The following is a 27,855-nucleotide window of genomic DNA, read 5'->3' on the forward strand; positions in this document are numbered from 1 at the left end:
AGTTTGCACATACAAAAATATATCTGAAGGATAGCTCTCATGATGACCTAATGACCAGCACTTTCCAGTTGAGTAAGCATATATATGGCCAACAGGTATCTGAAAATAAACATTTATTTGTGTGCAAAACTCTGTTAATTATGTAGTTGTGAAACACTCAGTGTAGTCCCAACCATTTCAAAGGTTCCAATAAGAATTTAAAATTTGTCTCACTTTAAAAAACTGTAAGTTTAAATATTTCTGTGCAGTGTTACAAAACAAAACTCAGTATGTGTCTTTATTTACAGATAACCACATGGAATTCCATGTTCAAATGCAACAAAACTTATATTACTCTCCAAATACATAATTTAACCTTAACCCCTTCTGCCAACCACAGGCCCTGGACATTGGTTTGAGCTCTGACTTGAACTGTTGAATGAGAGGTGTCCCATCAACTGACTTCTTCTGAGTGTGGGAAGGGTAAAAAGAGAGTATTGCTTTGTAATTCTCTCCTTCCTTCTTGCCTTTTGCTCTGTAAAGTGGACCTCTTGGGACTCAAGGGAACAACCATAGTGTCCCCTCTTCCAAATGCCAAAAATCTGTGTGATGTTAAGAAGCCAGATGAATTTTCCAGAACAAATTATTTTGCTGGTATTACACGGTAAAAACTTAAATTTTTTTATTCATAAAGATCTCTTGTTAAAAACGTATTGGGCATTACTTCAACAATTTCCTATTCTCAATGATTTTAGCTCACTGAGTGACATTTTACCCCACAACAGTGTAGTCAGAGAGTGGTCTTGGGATATAATCCAGGACTACCTCTACTAGATAGAAGGCTCTAGATATGTATGGTAAAGATTCTTTTGAATTGTATTTTCCTTAAGAGTAAAACGGTATAATAGTAATCATCTCATAAGGATACTGAGAGAGTTAAATGGGGGAGAAAACAAATGAAAGGCTTAGTACATTAGAAACTCAATACTAATTAATTTCCTGCATTTCATTTATCCTGGATACACAGTGGGTTTGATTCAGATTTGAAAATGAGACAGGATCAAGTGAGGAACAATGTCTTAAAACATTAGTTGTTCCCCAAAGAAAAATATTTTATTTTCAAAGCATGTTTTACTACACATTTTCCAACAGAGGTGTAAAAACTATGGCTGGACAACTTCAACTACTTCCAAAATACTTTTTCTTTTTTTGAGTGAAATGTGACAACTCTGTTAATTCATAGCAATCTCACATAAAATTTTAAGCTGAAAGTCAGTAATGTTAACTGCAGAAGAAAGAGAGAACAGAGTGCGCGGACAGATGGAATCACACAGATAGAATATAATTATTTCCGTGAAGTATTTTCCTAGAGAAAATAAACAATAGCACCTTAAAGTTGAATCCAATATTCTCCTGGAATCCAAATGTTTTTTACATAATACAATGTGAGTAGAAATTTGTCACCACTCTGTGGCCAAACTCACCTTTATTTTTAAGTCATATGAACTTCATAGTGAGTAGTTAATATTACCTTAAGACTTTGGCATGAGAGATGACTTCCATTTTCTTAATAATTTCTTAACAATAGCTACAGATTATGGAATAATTGCAGGCCAATTTGATGGTCCCGAGTTGACATTAGAACACGAAGACTTTATTTTTCTTGTGAGTTTTTTGGAGTCAATAAATTTATTAGTTTTTTTAAAATTAGTTTTTAAGAAATACTCATTGACTATTGTTTTTTACATGATTTATTTCCCACTGGGAGTAGAAAGGTTTTTTTAAGGTCATTGAGTAACCCAATTTGAAGCCAATTTCCCAGACTTACGTGGTTCATGCTCTAAGTCCTAGATCCTATGCTCACCCTTGCAAGAGAAATAATTAATAATAGTAAGTACAAAAGTATTAATTTTGAAAATGCTAAATATGAGATAAAAGGACCTGACTGAGCTTGAGATATTGTTATTAAATATTATTAAAAGTCTAAATTGTTAGTAATTTGTTGTTGCATGGAAATGTGCCAAAAATCAATAAAATTTTTTTCCTTATTTTCTAAATAAAAATTTTATTTTAAAATAGTTTTAGATTTACAGAAATATTGTGAACATACCACAGAGAGGTCCCATACATCCCACACTCAGTTTCCCCTATTGTTAACATCATACATTAGTAGGGTACATTTGTCACAATTAATGAACCAATATTGATACATTATTAACTGAAGTCCATACCTTAGTCAGAATTCCCCAGAATTCTTTTTCTGTTCCGAGATCTCATCCAGGTTAACACATTATATTTAATCCTAATGTTTTATTAGGCTCCTCTTGGCTGTGACAACGTCTCAGATTTTCCTTATTTTTGATGACCTTGACAGTTTGGGATTTGTCGGATGTTTTTTCATAGGAAGACTAGGGTTATGAGTTTTAGGGAGAAGGACCACAGAGGAAAAGGGCCATCTTCATCACATAATGTCAAGGGTACATACTGTCAACATGACCTGTCACCGTTGATGTTGACCTTGATCACCTGGCTGAAATAGTGTTTGTCAGGTTCCTTCTCTATAAAGTTACCCTGTTCTCCCCTTGATACTGTACTCTTTGGAAGGAAGTCATTATGCACAGCCCACACTGGAGTGGGCAGTTGAGCTCCACCTCCTTGAGAGTGAAGTATCTACATAATCTAAGTGAAATCCTTTTGTGCTGCAAATTTGTCTATTCTCTACCATTAATTTATTAAATCATTTGTTTTTGCCACTATGGACTTGTAGATATTTATTTTAGATTTGGGTTATAATTGAACTGGGTTATAATTATTTTATTGCTCAAATTTTTCCATCTTTGACCACTGGTGTGCTCTTTTCCCTTTAAAATACCCCAAATTTTATTTCTGTTTTGTTTTAACACTTCTTTACTTTCTGGCACTATAAGATTTTCTAGGCTCCTTTTGTATATTTTCTGCCCCTGTCCTAAAAGGAATCCTGGTTCTTTGAATTGAGGAACAGTATTTAATACCAAGATCTGGGTGTTAGGGTGTGTGGCTGCTATTGAGGTGTCATAGTCTCTAGGCTATCTCAGCTGACAGAGCAAGAAAATATACGTGTGTGTGCTAACTAGTGTATACACACGTCTATAAGTAATTCAAAGTATAAGCATCTATATCTTTATTAAACTCATAGTGAGTTAATATTGGTGTCTCTAATTCTAATCCATTACAGTATGGCTCATTCTAATCTCTTCCTCTTCCTTATCTGTAGCTTCCCACTCTAATAGTGAGAAACCTGACTTCCACTGTCCGCTATCTATTTACTTACTCGTTCGTTTCCAGTATACGTGTATAGTGGTTTCAGAATCGTTAACCTGTTCCCCTGTGGGATAAAACTTTATCAACTAGAGGAGTGCTTATGTAGACTCTTTTACCTTTAGTTTTACAGACTCCACTATTTCCAAGTTACTTAGACCAGAAGCTTCTCCCACAACACTTCTCCCCCAATTCCTTTCAGTGAGGTTGTTTCATATATTTGTAATACAGTTAGATTCTTTTGTCTTATTCTGTGTTCCAACCTGGAGACCCCCCCCCCCAATTCCTGATCACCTAAATGATTTTTTAAAAATTCACAGACATTAAGGTTCACTCTTTGAGCTGTAAAGTTCTATGGTTTTTGGGAAATGCATAGTATCGTGTATCCACCATTGCAGTATTATAATGAATAGTTTCACTGCCCTAAAAGTATTCTTTGTGCTCCATTAATGTAACCCTCTCCTTACCCCAAAGTCTTGGCAACCAGTGATCCATGTAACATCTCTGAATAGTTGTACCTTTTCCAGAATGCATATAATTGAAATCATACTGTATGTAGACTTTCCACACTGGCTTCTTTCACTAACAATATGCAATTAAGATTCATCCATGTCTTTTCGTGGCTTGATAGTTCATTTCTTTTTATTACTGAGTAGTATTCCACTGTTGAGATGGACCAGTTTGTTTATACATTTGCCGACTGACACATATCTTGTTTACTTCAGGTTTTGGCAATTATGAATAAAACGACTATAAACATTGGCATGCAGATTTCTGTGTGGATGTTAAGTTTTCAAATCAGTTGGATAAATACCTAGAAGTATGTCTGCTAGATTGTCTAGTAAGACTATACTTAGCTTTGCAAGAAACTGCCACATTGTATTCCAAAGTGGTTGTACTATTTTGCAATCCCACAATCAATCCTCATCAGGATATGGTATTGTCAGTTTTTTGGATTTTAGCCCCTCTAAAGGGTGAGCAGTGGTGTCTCGTTGTTTTCATTTGCAATTCCCTAATGACAAATGATGATGAGCACCTTTTCATATGCTTATTTGCCATCTGTATATCTTTTTTGGTGCAGTGTCTGTTCAGATGTTTGGCTTGTTTTTTAAATTGGGTTGTTTGTTTTCTTATTGTTGAGTTTTATTTTCCCTTATTTTTGAAGGAAGTAAATGAACAAAAAGTAAAACTTGGTGAGAAGATGTGCATTAAAAGAACTATCCCATGCTCATTTCATTCTTTTGTGTAAAAAAAGCAATGTGGAAGAACCACTTCAGCCTTCAGTGAATCACTAATGTAAGGATGTGAAATTTGAAACACACTCATGCACACACACACACACACACACACACACACACACTATTTATTGAGTGCTTATCCTATGTCAGATAATCTGTTATATTTTTCACTTATATCAACTCACTTAATCCTCACAACAACCCCTATGTAATGAAAGCTCTTGTTTCGCCCGTTTTACAAGTGAGGAATTCTCAGCTCCCAGTGAAGAAGCTCTGAACTTTAAAAGGAGATGATCTAAAGTTTATTTTATTACACAGCCAAATGAAAGTATATTTTAAATTTAATTATCAGTGAACATAGAAACAGATTCCAGAAAAAAAGTCAATTTTTCTTGAATTATCCAGATTGTTACAAGCCTCAAATTTGTTTGGGTTGAGAACAAAAAGAATTCCTAAAGACAATTAGACTCACGACCAAATTGGGCCTTGAAAAACATAGCAGTGCAGTCTCAGCTGGCGGCTGGCTCTGAGCTGGCCAGGAGCCTGCAGCGTGGGACTGGGTGTTCCACTCGGCCTGGCTCCCCTCCAGGGAGCTGTCAGTTGCTGGGTTCCCACAGTGCCAAGCACTCGGCAGGTGCAGAAAGGTTCAAGGTTTCTGTTCCCCCTAGGGCCCTGAGGGGCATGGGGAGTGGAGCTTCTGCTCTGTCTCTGGGGAGAGCTCTGTGTTGACAGGGGTGTGAGAACTGCTGATCCTCCAGTGCCTTCCTTAGCCTGGCCTCTGAGAGGAGTGGCGAGTTTGCAGGGTCCTCCACAGAAACAGGACTGAGACACTTCCATTTTGGAGGCTTCTAGTGTTTTGTTTTGTTTTTTTTTAAATTTTTATTTAATTAATTTATTTATTTATGGCTGTGTTGGGTCTTCGTTTCTGTGCAAGGGCTTTCTCTAGTTACGGCAAGCGCGGGCCATTCTTCATCGCGGTGCGCGGGCCTCTCACTATCGCAGCCCCTCTTGTTGCGGAGCACAGGCTCCAGACGCGCAGGATCAGTAGTTGTGGCTCACGGGCCCAGCTGCTCCGCGGGCATGTGGGATCTTCCCGGACCAGGGCTTGAACCCGTGTACCCTGCATTGGCAGGCAGATCCTCAACCACTGCGCCACCAGGGAAGCTCCTCTAGTGTTTTTCTGTTTTGGGGTTGTTTTTTTTTCTTTGCGTTACGCGGACCTCTCACTGTTGTGGCCTCTCCCGTTGCGGAGCACAGACTCCGGACGCGCAGGCTCAGCGGCCATGGCTCACGGGCCCAGCCGCTCCACGACATGTGGGATCTTCCCGGACAGGGGCACGAACCCGTGTCCCCTGCATCGGCAGGCGGACTCTCAACCACTGCGCCACCAGGGAAGCCCTTTGTTTTTTTTTTTTAAGAAAAAAATTGCCAATTTAGAGTTCTAAAAATTGTGTCTTATCTGGCATTTCTACATGTAAAAAATTATTGCTCTTAACCTGCACAAAATGGAATGCTGTATAACTGTGGCACTTACATAAGACACGTAACACTCATAGGATTTATTTAAGAATATTAACTTCTGATGAACTAGTAGAGGAAGCTGGTTATGGGTCATATGTTTAAAGTTACTTGATGGAAGTATTTTTCTGCTACTCTTGACAGGGCGTCTTTGTAACTGTATCCTAAAACCAGGAATGGGGAAACAGTGCAGCCCTGGGGTGGGGCAAAAGAAAGGTTGCTGAAGAAGATTTAGGGAGTTGCTGTAGATTTTGCAGAATCCAGAATGAATGAAAGAGACATGGACCCTGGTAATTTCCTTTGGGCTCAGGCAACTAATGCTTTGTTTTGTCAGTTTAAGTAACAAATTAGATCTATGAAACCCTTTGAAGGTTGTAGCAGAATTCCATCTTTCCCCCCTTCCTGACATAGAGCTGCAGCGCTATAGGCTTTCCAAAAAACATTTGTGGAATGGAATCAGAAAGTCACTTTACTTCACAGGATGCATTTCTTCATCCATCCCCCAACTGTCCAGGAACCCCAGGGTTTTCATCATCCAAAGGGGTTATTTCTGTTTCCAAACACCAGAGAGATGGAGAATATGGAGAATCTGACCAGGCTGCTGTCGCATGCCCCACCTCATTTTCTGCTGCAGGAGCCTCTGTCACCACAACATTGTGTTACTGGTGAAAAAACGTCCTCCCACAGAGTCTGATGCACCCTGGCGCGCTGCTACGATCATCACCCTGTTGGAACAGATCTCTGCAGAGGTCATAGCAGTTCCTAGAGGAAGATGAAGCTCACTCCCCCACCTTAGTCTCAGCCAGTAGTACATTATAATTGGACTTCTAACATTTCTCCAGTAGTTGGCAAGGCCCGCCCAGCATCCCATGATGGGTAGGAAAAGGCCACCTTCCAGTTTCAGCTGCAAAGTGGCCCATCTCCCACCAAACTGAAGACATTGACATTAAACTTTTCCTCTCATGGTATGTCTGGTTCTCCATGGGGACCCTTGGTGTCCATATTTGAGCATTTCAGTTGGGGTCATCTCAATTCATCAAATAGATTCTATGTTGAACCTCAAAAGAAAAATAAGGGCTTCCCTGGTGGCGCAGTAGTTAAGAATCCGCCTGCCAATGCAGGGGACATGGGTTTTAGCCCGGGCCTGGGAAGATCCCACATGCTGCGGAGCAACTAATAAGCCCGTGTGCCACAACTACTGAGCCTGTGCTCTAGAGCCCGCAAGCCACAACTACTGAGCCCATGTGCCACAACTACTGAAGCCCACATGCCTAGAGCCCATGCTCTGCAACAAGAGAAGCCACTGCAATGAGAAGTCCACGCACCGCAACAAAGAGTAGCCCCCACTCGACTCAACTAGAGAAAGCCCGTCTGCAGCAATGGAGAACTAATGCAGCCAAAAACAAATAAATAAATTTATTTTTAAAAAGAAAGAAATAGAAAAAAGATTTTGTTTCCCCCTTTCTCCCCATGGATACCTACCTACTTTATAATCCTATAATGAAGAGACCACTCAGTGGATTCTGAAGAAATGAAGAAAAGAAGAAAGAAACATCTCCTTTGTAATAAGCCCCTGTTTTCACCTAAACAGAGAAGCAAGTGGATAAATTGTAAAAAGCAGCTCCTTTTAGTTAAACAAACAAAACCGTTCTATATGGTCCAGTTACACACAGGGCACCATGATTAAATGCTCAGCTCCAGAACCAAACCAATAGGTTTGTTCAAATTCTAGCCCTATTTCTTGAATTTGGACATGGTCTTTAACCTTCTGTACCTCAGTTTCTTCATTTGTAAAATGGAACAACGATGAAAATAAATATACCATCTTTATAGGGTTTTTCTGAGGTGTGTAATATTATTTATGCAGCAAATAAATATATAAACATATAATTTTTTTCTTGAAAAACAGGATCATGCTAAACTTAATTTGTTATAAAAATTTTCAATTAGTTTTAGGTAAAATTTTATGACTGTCTAATTTGTTTAGATGAAAACTCTGATACGTATTTGTCAGTTTGATTTTCTTTAGTTAGCGTGATACACTTTATTCTAGAAAGGATTTAGACGATTTTCATACATATTGCTAAACATAATTCTTGCTCAAGTAAATAAGAATTCCAAAGTGTTTTGCCATCACTTCATCAGTGCTGCCTCTCAGCAGTCTTTGAAGTTAAGGAGGTTGTAGTCACACTGGGAGACACTGGGATGCAGGCTGCGGAGGCCAATGAGCCAGAGTCACTGAACCAGGAATTGGTTGTCCTTTTGACCATACAGATTAATCACCCTAGTTTCACCAATCACATTGAACTTGTAGAGCAATAAGTAGCCAGCATAGTGTCTAAAACAACAAGATCTCATAGACTTTGTCTATATAGGGTAAGTTAAAGCAAAACAGAAAGGAAACTCTGAACCTGGGAATTCTTCTATTCTAGTTTCCCAGGCTGAACAGCCTTCCTTGAGTCACTGACTTCATGTTGTGTCCTTGGCTTTAATTATGAATTGGTATAAGAAATGACCATCAAATAGATGTTTCTGAAAAAATTATTGCTGAAAATAATGACCATGATGTCATTCAGTAATAATTCTATAAGTCTTTGAATGACAAACTCTTCAAAGATTGGGGTAGAGGGAGGATTTTTTTTTTCCCCAGGTGAACTTGCATATCGACCTCTCTCAGGTATCAGACTATGAGAATAATACAACCTTTTGGACTTTGACAACCAAGATATTCAGAATTACTTTTAGTTCCCAGATACGATAACAATTTCCCACCTAGTCTCTCTTATTTTTTATTTCAAACATTCTCCTGATTTATAGGTTTTTATTATAAATTATCTATTTGGGGGAAATAGTTGCAAATAAGTAAATAACCTACTATTCTACTTACTGCACTCTACTTTCTTTCTTTTTTTTTTTTTTTTAAAGATTTATTTATTTATTTAGGATGTTCCAGGTCTTAGTTGCAGCATGCAGGATCTTCGTTGTGGCATGTTGGATGTGGTATGTGGGATTTCTCAGTTTCCGCATGCATGCAGGATCTAGTTTCCCAACCAGGGATCGAACCCAGGCCCCCTGCGTTGGGAGCATGGAGTCCTACCCACTGGGCCACCAGTGGGAAGTCTCTCTACTGCCTTTCTAAATGTAACTCTTCTATGAAGCACATAGATTAGTATAGAATTCGCCTGAGGAAATTTTTTCTTAAGGTTTAAATATATTAAACCACAATTTTAATTCTATAGAGAACATCTGGCTTTCAAGACGATATCATCAATGAAAATTTAATCTGGTGTTATACATTCTCTTGTTTCTAAAAAAGCTTCAGTAGGAAAAATGGAAAAGCACCAATGTAAACAATGAAACATTTGATAAAAAGGAGTTTTAGAAAATCCCAGATTTATTAGCTTTTACATTCATGAAAAAGTTGTATTTTATTTTATTTACTGAATTTTATTTTATTTACTTTTTATTTATTTTATTTTTGGCTGCGTTGGGTCTTCGTTGCTGCGTGTGGGCTTTCTCTAGTTGTGGTGAGCGGGAGCTACTCTTCATTGTGGTGCATGGGCCTCTCATTGCGGTGGCTTCTCTTGTTGCAGAGCACAGGCTCTAGGTGCACGGGCCTCAGTAGTTGTGGCACGTGGGCTCAGTAGTTGTGGCTCACGGACGTAGTTGTTCCGCGGCATGTGGGATTTTCCTGGACCAGGGCTTGAACCTGTGTCCCCTGAATTAGCAGGCGGATTCTTAACCGCTGCGCCACCAGGGAAGCCCCAAAGTATTTTAACTATAACTCCAGTTCATTAGTAGCATTAATAATCTCCTGTTTTGTACAGACTGAGTATCCTTAAGGCTTCCCTTACAAGGAAGTACTTTTAAGTTACAGAAGACTCTCAGGGTGCCAAATTCCATCTGGATACAGTTGTTAAGAATATACTACCGGTGATGAGCTTAAAATGAGAGGAACTGAAAAATAGAGCTTTCAAATGTCATTTCAATGCAAAAGTAGTAAGAATGTTTCCACAGTATAAAAACATAGTTCTGCCTCTAAATCAAAATTAGCTTACAATTGGAAGAGTACCTGAATTTCCGTCTTTCATGTAATCTGAATACAAGCAAATAACTTCAGAAGGGATGAGAGAGCCCAGTGTTCCTGAGAATTCTGATAGCTGTTAAGAAGTTCCGTTTTCTGTAACCATCCATTTTGCAATGCTACACTGATTTCTGATTTATCACTAGTGATATGTAACAATAAATTCTAAAGTTTGTGACGTCCTTATTAGGTTCTAAGCCCTTTATGGCTGTTGTATGCCTCACCTTTAAATAATTTCATCCAGTGATTCATAATGGGAGCAATTTTGCCACCCAGAGGGTATTTGGCAAAGTCTGGAGACAGTTTTCGTTGTCACATCTGGGGGGAGGGGGTAGTTCTACTGGCATCCAAGGGGTAGAAGCTAGAGATGCTGCTAAACCTCCTACAATGCACAGGACAGTCCGCCCACATCAAAGAGTTACTCAGCCCCAAATGTCAGTAGTGCTGAGGTAGAAAGACAATGACTGAATACATTCAACAACACTTGGAAGTGGGTATTGTTAACCTCATTTTCAGAAAAGGGAACTGAGACACAGAAAGGTTAAGTAACTTACCCAAGACCACACAGCTAAGTAAGTAGCGGTACCAAGATTGAAAAACCAGCTCTTCATTGCCTCAAAGCCCAAGCTCTTTCCACTACACTCTGCTACCCTCTTCAGGGAATTTTGATGACCATGGGTAGATTCTGAGTTTTGGAGGGTGGAGATCCTCTTTTATTCCGTACTCCTGCCTTAGCACTGAGCTCTTGCTTGCTGAGACATTAATGGCAACGATTCATCTCTTGAGCATCTTCAGATTCCCCCTTTAGGATGACATTTCAACTATTAGGTCAGTAACCCCAAGAGAAAATTGTTTGATTGTACACAGTATTACTAAATAAGAGATGAGTTGAAAGGAAAACAGAGGACACAATTCTTGTCTCCAAGGAGATTGTGGGGAAGAAAGGTTATGTATGTATATAAACAGAAGTATGTGTGCATGTGTGTTTATAAACAGAATTTTCAGACCAAACAGAATGTTGGAAGTGGTAAAAATAAATGATAATCTGGCTTAGTCATGTACCAGGACACCTCTGTCTGGGTATGAAACATCTTTGTAAGACTATGATGTGTACTTGCATCCTTGGCCAACACTGTGGCACACTGTGGGAAAGCTCAGCTGCTCTTACTCTTCTGGCTTAGATACATTTATATACAGAGCCAGCCTAGGCACATGAAGCTGACAAGAATTTGCCCTTCTCTTGTTTTGTGACTTTTTCCTTTTTCCTTCTACTTTTCCAGGTTTTAGTGCACTCATTGTCATGGCCTGCTTATCCCTATTAAGGCCTGTTCTCAACAGAGAATCTGAGGAACACAGTCATATTAAATTGAACATAATGGATAAGTATAGGCAGTTGCACTCTGGTGATATCTAATGGTGAAACTTCAGCCGTCATCTCATGGTGGAGTGAGTAATGTATGACAGGAATATATGAGAGGAAGGTTATCTCGAGCTTTCATATATTGAGATCATTTGAGGAAGCACATGGCACATTGCTGAACACATAACAGGTACTAAATAAATATTGACTTTCTTTCCTTCTCCTTCTCTTCTTTTGCTTCTTTTTAATATACCTTTAAAATGATGCCACACCATTACACCCATGTTCACAGCAGCATTATTCACAATAGCTGAAACCCAAGTGCCCACCAAAAAATGAGTGGATAAGCCAAATGTGATATATACGTACAATGCAATATTATTCAGCCTTAAAAGGGAAAGAAATCCTGCACTAGGCTACAACATGGATAAACCTTGAGGACATTATGCTAAGTGAAATAAGCCAGTCACAAAAACACAAATACTGTGTGATTCCCCGTATGTGAGGTAGAGTCAAAATCATAAAAAACAAGAAAGAATTGATACAACGGTGGTTGCCAGGGGCTGGGGGGAAGGGAGAATGGGGAGTTATTGTGTAATGTGTATAGAGTTTCAGCTTTACAAGATAAAAGGGTTACTGTGATTGTGCTGATTGCACAACAGTGGGAATGTGTTACTGGACTGTACACTCAAAAAAGGTGCAAGTTAGCAAATTCTATATGTATTCTACGATTAAAAAAACCCATACAAATGGCCACCTAATCTTCTATATTGAAGGTCAGTTCTGCTTAAAATGTTAGGAAATTCTGTGGGGGGAGGATGAGTAGTGGTTAAATGCTTGTGCTCAGGCAATAGACTGTTTAGTTCAAATCTCAGTTTTCTCTGTTACTTTTTACTGTGAAACTTGCTTGGGAAAATTACTAAATTTTTATACCTCAGTTTCTTCACCTATAATATATAGACAATGAAGAAGGTAATATCTCATGAAGGTGTCATAAGGATTAAAAAAAGGCAAAGCATTCTGTGCATGGCACCTTACATACATGGTAAGTGCTTAACATATATAAGCTGTTATTATAAAATTTTGTGAGCTGATATTTGAGCAGCTTGGAGAGAAGAGTTTCATTGTTTCTTACTACCACCTTTTATTTTCATCCTGGCCCTTTAATCTCTTTCCTATTCCTGACATCTCAAAGACACATTTAGGATTTCAGTCATGACCTTCAGCCATATTTGAACATTTTCCTAGTGCATAAATCTACATTCCCACATTACGTTTGTGCGTAGATGCAAGCCTTGAATATCACGTCTCAATTAGTTCATTTGTTCATGTCAGCTAACCGTGTTAATGTTCTGAATAATGGTGAAGTCTTACTCATGCCAAGAACAAATTTGGGATGTAACCTTTCATGATAAAAACTAGGGTCTTCCTAGGAATATGTGTGTGTACACACACTTAAAATGGAATATTATAGTTAGATGTCATCTTTTAAAAGTGTGAACTCCAGTAGCTACTTGGTTTGCAGATTTCTGCTTTCTTGCCTCATTCTTGAACAGGTCTAGCAGTTACGACTGCATGAAACTAATATGAGAAGAAAGACTGGTTATACCAGTGTAAGTGACAGTACATAAATGCATGAGGGATGATTTGATTAGAAGCAATATTACGCACTGATAGGCATGATGGTTTGAAATCAGACATGAGTTTAAATGTTAGCTCTATCATTACAGGCATTTACTTCTCTTTTCTGTTTCCTCTACTGAAAACTGGGGAGAATAACACCTATTTACATGGTTGTTGTTAGATTCCCATGAGATGATGCCTGGCAAATAGTAAGAAATCAAGAAATAGTCACTATTTTATCTATTCTTTTCAGAGGAAAGAGATTGACAAATATTTGGGGTCTCTGAGGCATATCACTTGGTCAGCTTCTTTGATCTTCTTTGGAACTCAATTCTTAATCTCTTTATTGTCTCCTGCTCTTTGAGAACAAAGAGGAACTGATTACCGCTTCCTTTCAAAATGTGTGTATTACATTTGATGGGTTACATTAGCAGTTATAAAGCAAACAGTAGAGTGGAGGGTGGGAAAGTGGATGAAGTGAGTTCAATCACATACCTGGGAAAAGTCAATAATGAAGGCAGAGCCTAGATTTGCCTGCCACACGGGAGAGAGGAAAACACAGGTACAGGATTTGAAGCAAGAGATCATGTGTTAGAAATTAAGTTTTCTCCTGGTATCTAACTTTATGCAATTTGCCTATCTCTTTAGTGTTATTTTCCCTACTGTTAAAATTTAGGATAATAAAACTGAAATGTTTATAAAACCCACTTTAAGGTTTAAAAAAAAAAGGTGACATGGAAATGCAAAGGGAAGCCATAAAGGCCTGATTTGAACACATTTATTAATTTAAATACGTGTTCCTGTCTTTCTATTATTATGAATTGCAGTTTCATTTGTACTGTATCTGGGTGACCACAAGTGAACAACAAGCAATTCATAAGTAAACGCCCTTGCTTTAGGTGTAGAGGCATTAACGTAATCAGACCAAACTTTTTACTTCCATGTGAATTTTTCAATTTAAACTCAATGTGCCCTTGCTTTTACACAACAGGATTCAGGAACGAACGATTTGGTTCTTTAAAAACCATCAAACAGGCACACAATCCACGCAGCAAAAACTCGGGGAAGCTAGAGCGCCCACACCTGGGAAAGCTTAGATGCCCTTCAAGAGTTGAAGATGGCGTTTCTCTGAGGCAGGTCAGCGTTAACATGCTACCTTCGCTTCAAAGATTGTTTGGATTCCTTTCAGTGTTATTGGTCAAGATATTTTGCCGAACGAGACTAGGAACTATAGGATGGCGGGTGAGTCTACACACTGGCCGCTTGTCATCATCGTAGTCGCTAACACACACAAAAGCCTTCTTGAAAACTGCAAGCCGGACTGAAAAACTTAGGACAGACAATGAACAAATCCTGGGCGGGTAATGGACAAAGCGGCAATTCCTCTTACGTCCTTATAGGGATTCCCTCCACCTGAAGTACGGCTCCTAAGGGGCCACACTTGCAGCTCACCTAAGCCTGAAAACGAACAAGCTTGGTTTTTCCCTCTGACACTCAAGGGAAGCGCTAAGGCGAACACATCAGACGCTGCCGTGGAACTTTGCAGCTCTCCGAGGCTGCAGTTTGCTACAGGAGAGACATCTTTTCGTTCCCCTTTCAAAAGGCACCGTGCAAACGTAACACGAACCCGGCTAGGATCTCGGAAAAAGGGAGGAGGAAGAAGGCTCGGGGAAGTTGGCCGCGGCGTGCCTTGGGTCTCGCGGAGCCTGGGGTGCAGGAGGGTCCAGGAGGCTCCCGGCGGACTGACTGGCGCTGCTTCCGCTGGTGGCTCCTTCTGTCTGGACCTGGAGAGCGGCCGCGACGGTCCCCCGCCTGCGGGCTGGGCTGGGGCCGGACGGTAGGTAGGGACACGGACCTGGAAGGAGCGCGCGCGAGGGAGGGAAGGCTGGGAGTCAGAACCGGGAAAGGGTGGCGCGGAGCAGCGAGGGAGGGAAGGAGGCGAGAACGAAGGAGCGGGCGCGGCACGGACGCTGGGCGCGGACGGGGTGGAGAAAGCCGCTAGAGCAAATTTGGGGCCGGACCAGGCAGGGTCCAGCTTTTAACCTGGGCAGTGGAGGCGGAGGAAGGAGCGAAAGGAGAGGGGAGGTGTGTGGGGTAGGGGTGGGTGGGGGGAGTTGGAAGCAAATGACATCACAGCAGGTCAGAGAAAAAGGGGCGAGCGGCAGTCTCTGAGAAGAGTAGGGCGTTTGGCATTAGGAGCTCGTGCCCGGCCTGCCCCGGCAGGGACCCCGGTGCTCCCAGAGACCATGCAGAGGTCGCCTCTGGAAAAGGCCAGCGTCTTCTCCCAACTTTTTTTCAGGTGAGAGGGTGTCCAGCTGAGCTTTGGAAGCACACGTGCCCAGGAAAGAGGAGGACGCGTGTATGGGCTGGGTTTTGGGGAAAGTGGAATAGTTTTTTAAAAAGATGCGCTGTCATTCATTGCTATGGAGGAGAACGAGGATTTTGTGGAATAAGATAGAAAACATTAGGAAGAGATAAAAGAATAAACTGAAGCCGATTGTGTGAATAAAGAGCCTTAGCTTAACCCTGAAGTTTTAACTACTTGCAGCTGAAAATCACTCTCAAGACCCAAATGTGCTACTGTGCAATTGTCTCCTTAGATTTTTCTAAGAAACTTGTGAATTATAAACTTGTTAATAACAAATACTTACGTTTGGCCCCTATTTTTCCCTCCTTCATGCCTTGGAAACTTAGAAGTCTTCTTGGCTCATGTACTACAAGTGCCATGCCTGCATGTAGTAGGTGCTCAGAAAACACTTGTTGACTGAATTTTGAACGTTTATAGGGGAGAAATATAAAGTGGGTAATATGTGCTTAAAGTTTTTATTGTTATGATACTGAGTATATCTAACAAGTATTTGCCACAATTCCATTATTCTTTCTTTTAAGAATGAAAGCAAATCCTTCGAAATATCTGTTTTTAAAAAAGCCAATTCTACAAGCTATACATTTTAAAAGAGGGGTCAGAATTACCATGGAAATGTGAAACCATGGGAATAGGTACTGAAGTTAAACCAACTGACATTTAACAAATTGTACTCTTATCCTACTTTACATGTGATGAGCCATAAAAGCTTGTGAACTTCATCTAATGAGATTTTAAAAAATTGAGTCTAAGTTCAGAGTCTTAGGCAAAGTGTAGTTAGATGTAGCATTTCATATTTGAAGTGTTCTTTGGATACTGTATCTACTTTGTTTCTGTTATACTTGTATGAATGAATAGGTTCAGCTCTCTCATGGGATATTACTAATTCATAATTATCTAATGAATCAGCATACTTAGGTATCAGAAAAGTCAAATACATTAGAAATATGCTCATATGTGTGTGGGAGAAAGGAGCTTGGCTTTCACATCTTTCTAAAATGTTTTATTCTCTGAATGTGCAGCAAACCTGGAACTCAGGTGTTAAGGAGAGGGCATAGGCCGTAGAAGGAGAGCTCCTCCCTGTGGATGGGAGAGAAGGACTTTACTGTTTGGAATTGACTCTTGGGTGGGTGTTTTCAGCACCTTTTGTTACTGCATCTGTATGAATGGAATTGTCTGTTGATCTGTTTTCCTGTTATTTACAAAATCAGAATGGTAATTGGCATAAATTGTAGCCTTTCTACTAGAGCACTTGGAGGAACCTAAATGCCATTCTGTCTAAAAATGCAGTTTTAAAAAAAATGCAGTTTTCAGAAGAATACATATCCCATGGCTACGTCTAAGTATAATACTAAGGAACTTTAAATTAGCTCATTGTTGATTTAAATTATATCACTGTTGGTCTATCAAAGTATTTTTTTCTTTTTTTAAAACAGATCACCTTACACATTTTGGTATAGTTTTAAAAATGCTCTCAGGTGGGTTTGTTAAAAAATAAATATTATAATGGCTACTAAATTTGTGAAGAGCATACTCAGTCCTGCTCTTCAAACTACTTTATAATAAGTTGCTCTAAGAATAGGTATATTTTTAAAAGTTAAGTTCCTACTATTTATAGGAACTGACATTCACCTAAAGTACCAGTGATTATAAACTTCCTTCTGGGTTGTAATTCTGAAAAGGTAAGAAACGTATTTTCTGTCTTCGGATTAGACAGTAGTCCTGCTCGGTGGTCCAGGGTTTTAGGCCTTGGATTCAGATTGCTTTGATTCAGATCCTGGATCTGCTACTTAGTAGCTCTGTGACCTGAGGCAAGTCCCTTAACATCTCTGTTTGTGTGACTTGACCTTTAAAACTTGGACACTAGTAGGACCGATGTCTTAGGGGTTAATCTGTTGAGAAAAATGCATGTACAGTCGTTAGCCTAGTAAATGTTAGCTGCCACTGTTATTATTATTAATTACCATATTTTTACATTCTTTACAATAGCACATACCTTGTTTATATAAAATATTCAATTCATTTTTGTTGAATATAATTTTATGACCATCTGTATGTGCAATGAATGGGCCTAGATGAGAATTTAATTTAGGAAAAATCTCGTCCAACATGGCATTACCAGATATACAGGGAAAAAGTCATATGCTTGTGTCATATGTTGTTAAATGCCTCAGAATTTAACTTTCTGAGTATGATCCATTCAGTTTCAGAGTCATAAAAGATTAAGCTGTTTGGTCTGGTTTATAGATTATATTAAATATCTCTTATTGTCTAGATTTTGTTACTGGGAAAACTAATAATGTTTAGGAAAAATTTAAGTACTTTTTTTTTTTTTTTTTTTTTTTTTTTTACGATACGCGGGCCTCTCACTGTTGTGGCCTCTCCCGTTGCGGAGCACAGGCTCCGGACGCGCAGGCTCAGTGGCCATGGCTCACCGGCCCAGCCGCTCCGCGGCATGTGGGATCTTCCTGGACCGGGGCACGAACCCACGTCCCCTGCATCAGCAGGTGGACTCTCAACCACTGCGCTACCAGGGAAACCCTAAGTACTTTCTTAATTTTGCATGAATTTCACATCAAGTATGAAATTTGAAAGATATCTGAGGTGTCATAATGCATAAAATAATAATAATGTCAATATTATAAACATAACGTAAAAGAGAATTTCACCACAAAAATTCAAATAGTGTGTATCATGGAGACCAAGTTACATTGACTTAAAGCTTTTATGAAATACAAAGATGTTTTTAAACTAGAGGTGATATATTTGCATAGAATTTATAATTTATATACCAGTGCAATTGATTTACAAATGTTTACCAAGAGAGATTATGTTTTTCATTTTTGAGCAATTTGTCAAGTTTACATTTTCTAACTTTTAAAGGTGGTTATTCAGTTTGTTCTCTGTCTTCTCTCATGTCCTGAATTTCCCATATTCTCTTTAGATGTTAGATTGTGTACCAAACCATGTGTCAGATGACACAGCTTGAATTTTGGTCATGGTTTTCATACCAGAAGTCTAGATCTATACTTGAGGAATTGTCAGAGCCCCACAGAATCCATGTGTACAATGCCACAGTTTTCTTACTAAGACTGGATATAGGGGCCCCCAATAAATTCCACAGGTAAGTCTCAAGTAAGACCAAAAAGTAAACAAGGTTAGGCTCTAAAGTGGAAATTCAGCAAAGAGTCGAATATTGTAAGTCTCAGGTTAATAATAAGATAATTTAAGTTACTTTTGTAATCATTAAATATGAAGTAATGAGAGATTTTTAAATAAATACATTAGAATTTCTACATCAGGATGGACGTGGTGGATCAAAGTAGCTACCAGTGAAATTCTGCCTTTGATCAGAATATTTTTGGATTCTTTTAATGCAATTAACTTTAAAACAGTATATAAATTTATTCTCATAAGTAGCTTCATTACCTTTTTTAGCCATTATTTTATAGTCATAGCTTGCTTTGGATTAAAAGTTATATTACCCAGACCAATCACTTGGACTTGCTTCTAAATGACTTTTGATTGTAGCTCAAAAAAGTATAAAGATTTTTCATCATAACTTGCTTTGTTAACAGCCAAGTGCTACTTAAGCTTAGGTATTATCATTCCAAAAGTGTATTGCAAACTTGAAAGACATTTCTTAATGAAGAGAAACGAAAGTGCTTTGAGCAACAGAAGATGATTACAGCAAGTATGTAATGAAAGACCCATAAAGATGACAATTTTGAAGAGGACCACACTAATTTGGTTATATAAATTACAGTATATGTAAAAAAAAAAAAAACCCATCACAATGACTTTATATTTACATTTTATTTACTTTTTGCAAGATGTGAGGGAATCTAAAATTATGGCAGAGCCATAAGTATTTTTGCAGTTTGTTGGGGGTATTTATAGAAATGTTGCCAAGGGAGACCAGATGGCCACTCAAACAAGGGCCTGTTCCTATCCTGATCAATACACATATTGTATCTCAGGTTCGTCTCTCAGACAAGGCTTAGACTATCCAAATCAAAAGAAATAGATGCATAAAACAAAATGCCGGTATGAGTTGCACAATTCGTATTGATACGTACAGCTGCCAAGGGTCCCTCGATAGCATGAGTTCATTTAGTCAGTCAGTGGGCAAATGCCATCCAGTGAGGACAGCCCAGGGTTCCCATACATTCTCTTGGCTTTGTCTCTTGTAGGAATTGGAGAAGGCCACTTTTGGGACAGGGGCCCCTCTGGAACAGTGTTGCCTGAACACTGACAAATGTTGACTCCCTACACCAGTCCCCTAAAATTCCTTTCTACCCATCTGTCTTTTGCTAATCATGATTTTTATGATACAGTTCAGATTTGCAACTTGGGATATGTGTCAAGTTTGACTGATTTAACTCTCAGTTCTAAAAGTACCTCCTCTGCATGATATTACTAAAATTGTAATTATATTTTATTATATAAAATATATGTGTATATATTAAGTTTCTTCTAGTTCATTTTGCAAGTTTAAAAAATTCCTCCTTGGTTATGAAGTGTATTCCAATAGTTTTTATATGCTGGTTCAAATTATTACTCAACTCTCTGGGAAGATTCTTATATACTTATAACACATACCATACAGTGTAACTGTAAGATTCCATCCCTTGCTAAAGAGAGAAGTGGAATCAGCTGTCTTAACTAGTTCATTAATATTTTATGTTTGATGTGACTGTCAAAATATCCTCTAGAGCCAACTGATACACTAGGGAAATCATGGTTTTTCAGTTTTCCATTAATGTTTCATGGGAAGAAGTAGGAGTTAGTGTGATAATATTCAGTGCATAAATGTTAAAACTTGTTTAAAAGGCCCTTAAATGATCCCCAGTATAAAATGTATTATTATTATCAGTGTCGCTTCACAGGAACCTATAATTTCAGTGATAGAGCTACAATATAAGTATAGGATTGCAAAACCATCAGGGAAGGGTGTTAACCGTTTAGCGTGCAGCTATATGTTGTTTATCAAAACTTTAAAACCACCTCTGACTCAGCAGCAATTTTGGCAATTTTGATTCCAGTGATTCCTGACGCATCTGTGTAGGGCTCTTCCCTGGAGCAAAATCTCTGTGATGCAATGATGTCAAGAGGAGAAAACAGATTATGATAGAGGTCTGGTTGTTTGGGAACCCTGACTGAAGGCTTACTTTATAAATATGTTAACATTACTATTTCAGGTGCTTCTCTTCAGCTCCTAAGATTTTACCTTGTGGTTGTTTGAAAGTAAAATTAGCATTACAAAGTGGCTTTGCTATTGAACCTAAGAGTTTAGGCTTCTTTTTGCAAGAAAGCTGTAAAAATTCACTTAGATTGCTTGATGTAGAGAACGAATATATTCTTACAGAGCTCTGAATGATCTGTTTTCACAGCTGTATCCAAGCCGCAAGACTTGTCAAGTTTGCTATTCTTTGTGCAGCTCTGTTAGCTTATTACTATCTTTTGACATCAATGACTCTTTCAAATTGTAAAGCCCTGGATGTCAGGGCCTTCTATGACTTGTTTAGTATTCAGACCATTTCAAGACTCCTGCATGCAACAGTTTACTAAATATTTCTTTGTGATGATGATAATTCCATGGTGATCCATGGAGATTTATGGATATTGTAGTTTGCTGACATTCAACAGTCCTGTAATACAGCATTATTCTGATAAAGAGAGGTCAAAGTGAGCAGGACCCTGGACAGATTTTCTAATACTTAGAGTAATTATTCCGTGAAATATTTCTTATCTTCCTTTATAGCCAGGCCTTTGCCTTGCGGGAAGGCCTGCTTGCTAATTCCTTGCTTATGGGGTCAAGAAGTGATTTGAAGATTTCTGCTCAGTCCTTTTGGTTAAGATTCTTAGCTCTGAAACTGGACAACTGGGCTCTACTCTGATATAATCAGAGAATTCTCCCATAGGTTGCTTCAGAGAACTGAGTCAGAGCAATACTGGCTTTGTAGGTTATGATTCAGCACAGCTTGGAGGATACCTTAATTCATTAATTCACCACCTTCTGTATTCTATGAGAGGGATTTTGAAGGTTGACGTGGACAAGGAAGAAATTGGTGCTGCCTTCATGGAATGAGTTCTCTGAAACCCAGATTTTCAAGGGCTTATAGTAACTCTCCCTGGGCATCTAATCCAGTCTTAGACCGGTTAAGGAAGGCTTGCTGCAGGAGTGACTCTTGAGTTGGCACCTATCCAGACAAAAAGGGTAGGGCTGGGTTAGGAAAAATTTAAATACAGAAGTGGCAGACTGTGTGTAGCACTGGCAGCAAAAGTGAGCATGGCACCTTCAAAAGAGTCAAAGAAGTTCCCGGTAACTGGAGCATAAGATGTGTGACAAAGATTTGTGGGAGCTGGGTCTGGAACTCTAGCGAGGACCAGATCGTAAGGGGCTTGGTGAACTTTGTCTGGGCTTTATCATACTGAAAGTCAAAAGCCGTGGCTTTGTAGCAGGGGAGCAATGTGTCCAGTTCAAAACTGTTGCAGTTTTGCAAAAAACTGATGAAATGAAAGAGTAGCAGTTGGGATAGAGAGAAAGATGGATTTGAAAGACATTAGGAGGTAAAATCAACAGGTTTGGTAATTGATTAGAGGTGGAAAGTGAAGAAGAGAGAAGAATCAAGGATGCTGTCTAGATTTGCTGACATGGGTAGCAGTGGGTGGTGTTGACGCTTGCTGAGGGCAGAGGTTTCGGTTGGAGGAGGCATCTTGCGGGGGGAGGTGGAGGCTTATGAAGACTCTCAACTTCTTTTTGAGATGAAAAAGGAAATGATGCATACGGCTCAAGGCCAGGTAATATGATATTTGAAAACACTTTGAAGTGATTTAGAGCTTTAGGTGAGAGATATTTAGATGTCAGAGGTGACAGTCAGAATCGTAAATACATCCCTCACACTGTTCAGTAAAGTCCAGGGTGGTATCTAGGTAATAATTTAAAGTGCTGACTTTTTGAACTTTTTTGTGATATGGAGTCACCTGAGAGTGTGTCAGAAAAAAAGCAGCGGTATACTAGGGACAGCACTAGTTAAATTCTACCTAGAAATTCTACTTAGCACCCTCCGCTGCAAACCCACCAACTGATATATGAAGGGTCCCCACCCCACCATAACTTCACACATTTAAACAGCAGTTTTTACACAGCTGATTATTACGATCATAGACGTTTAAGAAGGACGTATGAAAATTCACTGGGGCTTTAAGTATTGTCTGCGGTGATTGAAAAAAAGATTGTCTGGAATACAATCTGAAAAAAATATAACTGAAAAAGGTAATGCATGATCATTAGCAAAAAGGTATTTCAAAGTTACAGAAATATATAATGTAGAATGTGTAAGCCCATGGGTAACACTGTGGTTTCAATATATATTTTAAACCCTAATTTAATACCTAATACCACTATTAAGTTTTGTTAATCTGAAAGAAGAAGATTCTCATACTCTTGAAAAGATTACATATCATTGTTTTATGTTAAAACTTTGAACCTGTTAAAGCACACAGAAATTTCTTAGCATTGCCTACATAGGTGCAGCTACCTTCTGCCCAACTTCACACCCAACCCCAACACCTAGTGAAATTCTTAACTGAAGTTCTTAACTTCAGAAAGGGACACAGGAGTTTCATCTGTTACCAGTCAGACCATTACGTGAAAATTAAGCTTAATAGGCAGAATCCTAGAGGTGCTGACAGCTGTGTTTCGAGGAGATTCTAGGCCAGACCTTGGAGCCCAGTATTGGCTATGAGAGCAACAAGAAACTGAAGCCACTGCTTGCCAGGATTAGCAATCCTCATAGAGGCAGCATACTGGAGAAACTTTATAGGAAGCTCTCTTTGCACATTTTATTTATTTTAAATATCTCTACGAACTCTGGAAAATAGAACAACAACAAACCTGTACTTTTTCAGCCCAAATCCATTGCTATCCTTTACATGAGGGGTCGGCAAACTTTTTCTGTAAAAGGCCAGGTAGTAAATATTTTCAATGTTGTGGGCCACATAGTCTCTGCCATTGTAGGGAAGGAGCCATAGACAGGATGCAAACAAATGGGCAGGGCTGCATTCCAATAAAACTTTATTTATGGGCACTGAAAATTGAATTTCATATAATATTTTTTTAAAAACTTCTATTGCAATAAGCTTCAGAATTTGCAGCTTTAAAATTACTTAGTTTTAAATAAAGATCTAGAAAAAATTTCAGGGCTCATTTGTAATTAACATTAGTGTATTCAATAATTGAGTAATTTTAAAAGTAAGTGAAACACTTAGACACGCAAAGTGGACTTTTCAGAAGAGGGAACAGTAGTTTAACATTAGATTAGATATTAACTTCTCAGAATAGTTTTGTCTTATAGGAACCTACTGACCATCTCTTCTTTACTTCTTTTTTGCGTATACATTTTTTTTATGCGTCCTTTAAGGTATAGGCTCTATCTTATCCATCTTTTGGTTCCAGCACCTGTCTGACTCCCTGGTGAATAGTAGGCCTTTAAAATATACTTGTTGGGGCTTCCCTGGTGGCGGAGTGGTTGAGAGTCTGCCTGCCGATGCAGGGGACACGGGTTCGTGCCCCAGTCAGGGAAGATCCCACATGCCGCGGAGCGGCTGGGCCCGTGAGCCATGGCTGCTGAGCCTGCGCGTCCGGAGCCTGTGCTCCGCAACGGGAGAGGCCACAACAGTGAGAGGCCTGTGTACCGCAAGAAAAAAAAAAAAAAAAAAAAAATATATATATATACTTGTTGAATGAATAAAACTTGACTAATTCAGTTTATGTTTATACTTCTAAAATTTAATTTTTGATGGAAATGTAAAAATTTACTTATAAATATGAAATTTTAAAAACTTTCCATTTGACTTTTCTGAAGATAAAATATCAATTTTGAATAAAAATTTTAGTTGCTTTACCAAATCCATGAATTCTAAAGTATAACAAAATAGGAAAATTTGGTTTTTTTGTTTGCTTTCTTGTGTGGGTTACAGGACTTTCTAGGAAAATTCTAGGTTAAGTTAGTACACTATTATTTTTCTTCAGAAGATCAATGCTTTGCTAAAGATGAGTTTTCCACCTGAAATATTTTTTCTCTTCAAATATCATGTGAGTATTCTGGGTGCCTGACAGTTTAATTTTAAAACAGATTATTTCAATGATTATTTCCAGAATTTCTTCCTAAATGTATATACCACAATCTAGTCTTAAAAAAAAAAAGACCTTAAACTCAATTTAGTCTTGGACCTCTGAATACATTTTTCAAAATAATAAATAAGCTGATGAAATATTTATTACCAGAAGAACTTCTCCCTTTCAATCAAAGATAGGGTTGGCTTCTGAAACACATTAGCCTCTTTTCCGTCGCTTTTCATCTGAGATCTATTAGAGTTAATCTCTCCTATCCATAAAAGTGAATATATATCTTGTATATATGGACTGTGAACAAAAGTGCACAAATAAATCCCCTATGGATTAATTTGATTATGGAGCAAACTTGGCTCAACATCATTCATGAAGTTAAACAATAGGTAATTTCATAAATCAGTTTCATAAATAAGAGCATAAAATATATAATGACGCTGAGATCCAAAATTTTATTCACTGTATTAAGAGTTTATAAGACTGATGAAATTAAAGCTCCAATTCAGCCATTCCAATAACATCAGAGCTAAGGTTTTATGCAATTTTATTAGCTAGAAAGACAAGCACTGTAAAATGAACTCATTAATGTAAAAGTAATTTTTGAAATACTAATGTGATTTTTATTCATTCATTTATTCATGCATGCATGCCTTTATTCAGTATAAATGTTGAATCTCTGATATATTCCAGGATATAGCAGTTTGAAGGCTTAGGCCACATATCAAAACCTATTATACATTCTAATTATTCTTTTACTAGAATTTTCACATTGATATTTTTTTCTTTTTTCTTTTTTTTTTTCGGTACGCGGGCCTCTCACTGTTGTGGCCTCTCCAGTTGCGGAGCACAGGCTCCGGACACGCAGGCTCAGTGACCATGGCTCACGGGCCCAGCTGCTCCGCGGCATGTGGGATCTTCCCGGACCGGGGCACGAACCCGTGGCCCCTGCATCGGCAGGCGGACTCTCAACCGCTGCGCCACCAGGGAAGCCCCACATTGATATTTTTAATGAGACAATTTTATTTCTCTTTGGAGCAAAGGCCATCATATATATCTATAGATTTTCCCTTACTCCATTTAATGAAGGGGGCCTAAATTTTTTATTGATTTACCAAATGACTGAATAAAGGTCATCTCACATAAACTTTTCTAAAGTCAGCAGTATAATTCCTTGACAGCAAATATTGTTTGATGTATTTAAAAAATTTTTAAATACTTCCTATGAAATGTAAAGATAAGATCATTACATTTAGAAATGTATATTGGATTTAGTCCTTGAACACAGTCTTTGGATCCACCGAGGTGTTAACTTGTAACTTGGCAGCCTTTTTGAACTCTCATACAAGGTTTTGCTGATGCAATTGTTTCTGTTTCTGCCAAGGGTAGCAACACAACTCTTGTCTTTCTTGAGTCACGGTCTGTCACTCCAGCCACTATTACTGCAAAGTAGAGTTAGATTCTGGGGTTAGTAGACACGTATGTTATTATTAAAAAACAATGAGTTGCCAAATCTCCTATCAATGAAAATTTGATCAAAGTTTAGTTATTCTGTTGGAAAAGAAATCTAGCTAGAAACAGGATTAAGAAATTCTTTTTTTTTCTTTTGGCTGCATTGGGTCTTTGTTGCTGAGTGTGGGCTTTCTCTAGTTGCGGCGAGCAGTGGCTACTCTTTGTTGCGGTGTGCAGGCTTCTCACTGCGGTGGCTTCTCTTGTTGCGGAGCACAGGTGTGTGGACTTCAGTAGTTGTGGCATACAGGCTCAGTAGTTGTGGATCGCGGGCTCTAGAGCGCAGGCTCCGTAGTTGTGGCGCACCGGCTTAGTTGCTCTGCGGCATGTGGGATCTTCCCAGACCTGGGCTCGAACCCGTGTCCCCTGCACTGGGAGGTGGATTCTTAACCACTCTGCCACCAGGGAAGTCCCAAGAAATTCTTTAGGTTAAAAACTTATGCTCTTAAAATTAGAAGCCCTTCATAAATATCAGTATTTTCTATAGCTTTAGATAAGTGCTTCTCAAATTGCCAGTCACCTGCTCAAAAAATATATTAAGATAGATCTATGTATCTATAATATACCTTACATTAAATATGCAGATTCCTAGGTCCCACTCCATACCAACTAAATCCAGAATCTCTGGGAGAGGGCAACTATAATCCTGGTTTTTTGTTTCCTGTTTGTTTGTTTGTTACATTTCAGGGGATTCTTTTTGCATACTAAAGTCTAAAAGCCATTAAGTTAATCTTAAGAAAGTGAGTTTAAATGGCCCAACTAGTGCTTTTCAACCTTAATGAAAGATTGGAAAACTGCAGATTTGAGGACAAAAACCAGGATTCTACCACATAATCATAAAACGTGGGATATGGAGGTGATTCCATCTTCTCCCAGCTCCACTAAACTTCTCTTTCCTAAAATTCTTCTTTTTTAAAAAAAATTTTTTTTATTGCAGTATAGTTGATTTACAATGCTGTGCGAGTCTCTGCTGTACAGCAAAGTGACTCAGTTATACACATACAGACATTCTTTTTTTCATATTCTTTTCCATCGTGGCTTATCACAGGATATTGAATACAGTTCCCTGTGCTATACATTAGGACCTTGTTGTTTATCCATTCTAAATGTAATAGTTTGCATCTACTAACCCCAAACTCTCAGTGCATCCCTCTCCCTTGGCAACCACAAGTCTGTTCTCTATGTCTATGAGGCTGTTTCTGTTTTGTAGATAGGTTCATTTGTGCCATATTTTAGATTCCACGTATAAGTGATATCATATGGTATTTGTCCTCTTTCTGACTTACTTCACGCAGTATGATAATCTCTAGTTGCATCCTAACATTCTTCTTTTTTAATCTTAGGATCCAAGGAAGAGAATTTTGAAAGTTCAGATTTTTTTTAAGCAAATTAACAATAGAAATATAGATATCGTTCAACTTGCCACAGAATTCAAAATTTCCTCTTAAATAGTTCTTGAAATCTGCAGTTTTGCCTCCGGTATCTCCTAACATCTACTAAGCACTTTCTATGTACCAGGGATTATACGTATTATCTCAGTGAATTCTTCAAATAATTTTAGATAGAGTCTACATGTAAGAAATATGTAGTTTAGAAAGATTAAAGAGCTTATACAAGGCCACCCAGCTAATTACTGTGAAGTCAAGACATGAACTTACATTGATCTCTAGAACTCTTAACCAGTGTATCACACTATCCAACAATCTAGAATGGAATTTGTAAATTATATAGTTTCACTTAATTTTGTAT

The 27,855-nt window shown here is 38.5% G+C and overlaps 1 protein-coding gene across 1 annotated transcript in view; it reads left to right on the forward strand.

The window, feature by feature from the left end:
* Window positions 1-15,345: 15,345 nt before the first annotated feature.
* The window catches only part of CFTR (CF transmembrane conductance regulator), a gene marked incomplete at its 5' end in the record, with an annotated part of 195,052 nt that continues 182,542 nt past the window's right edge, over window positions 15,346-27,855 (forward strand). The window contains one exon of the mRNA XM_079931021.1: window positions 15,346-15,398. Coding sequence (XP_079787147.1) covers window positions 15,346-15,398 — 53 coding nt within the window. The remainder of the gene's footprint in view (window positions 15,399-27,855) is intronic.

This window comes from Stenella coeruleoalba (genome assembly GCF_951394435.1).
Source record: "Stenella coeruleoalba genome assembly, chromosome: 9".
Classification (NCBI taxonomy): domain Eukaryota; kingdom Metazoa; phylum Chordata; class Mammalia; order Artiodactyla; family Delphinidae; genus Stenella; species Stenella coeruleoalba.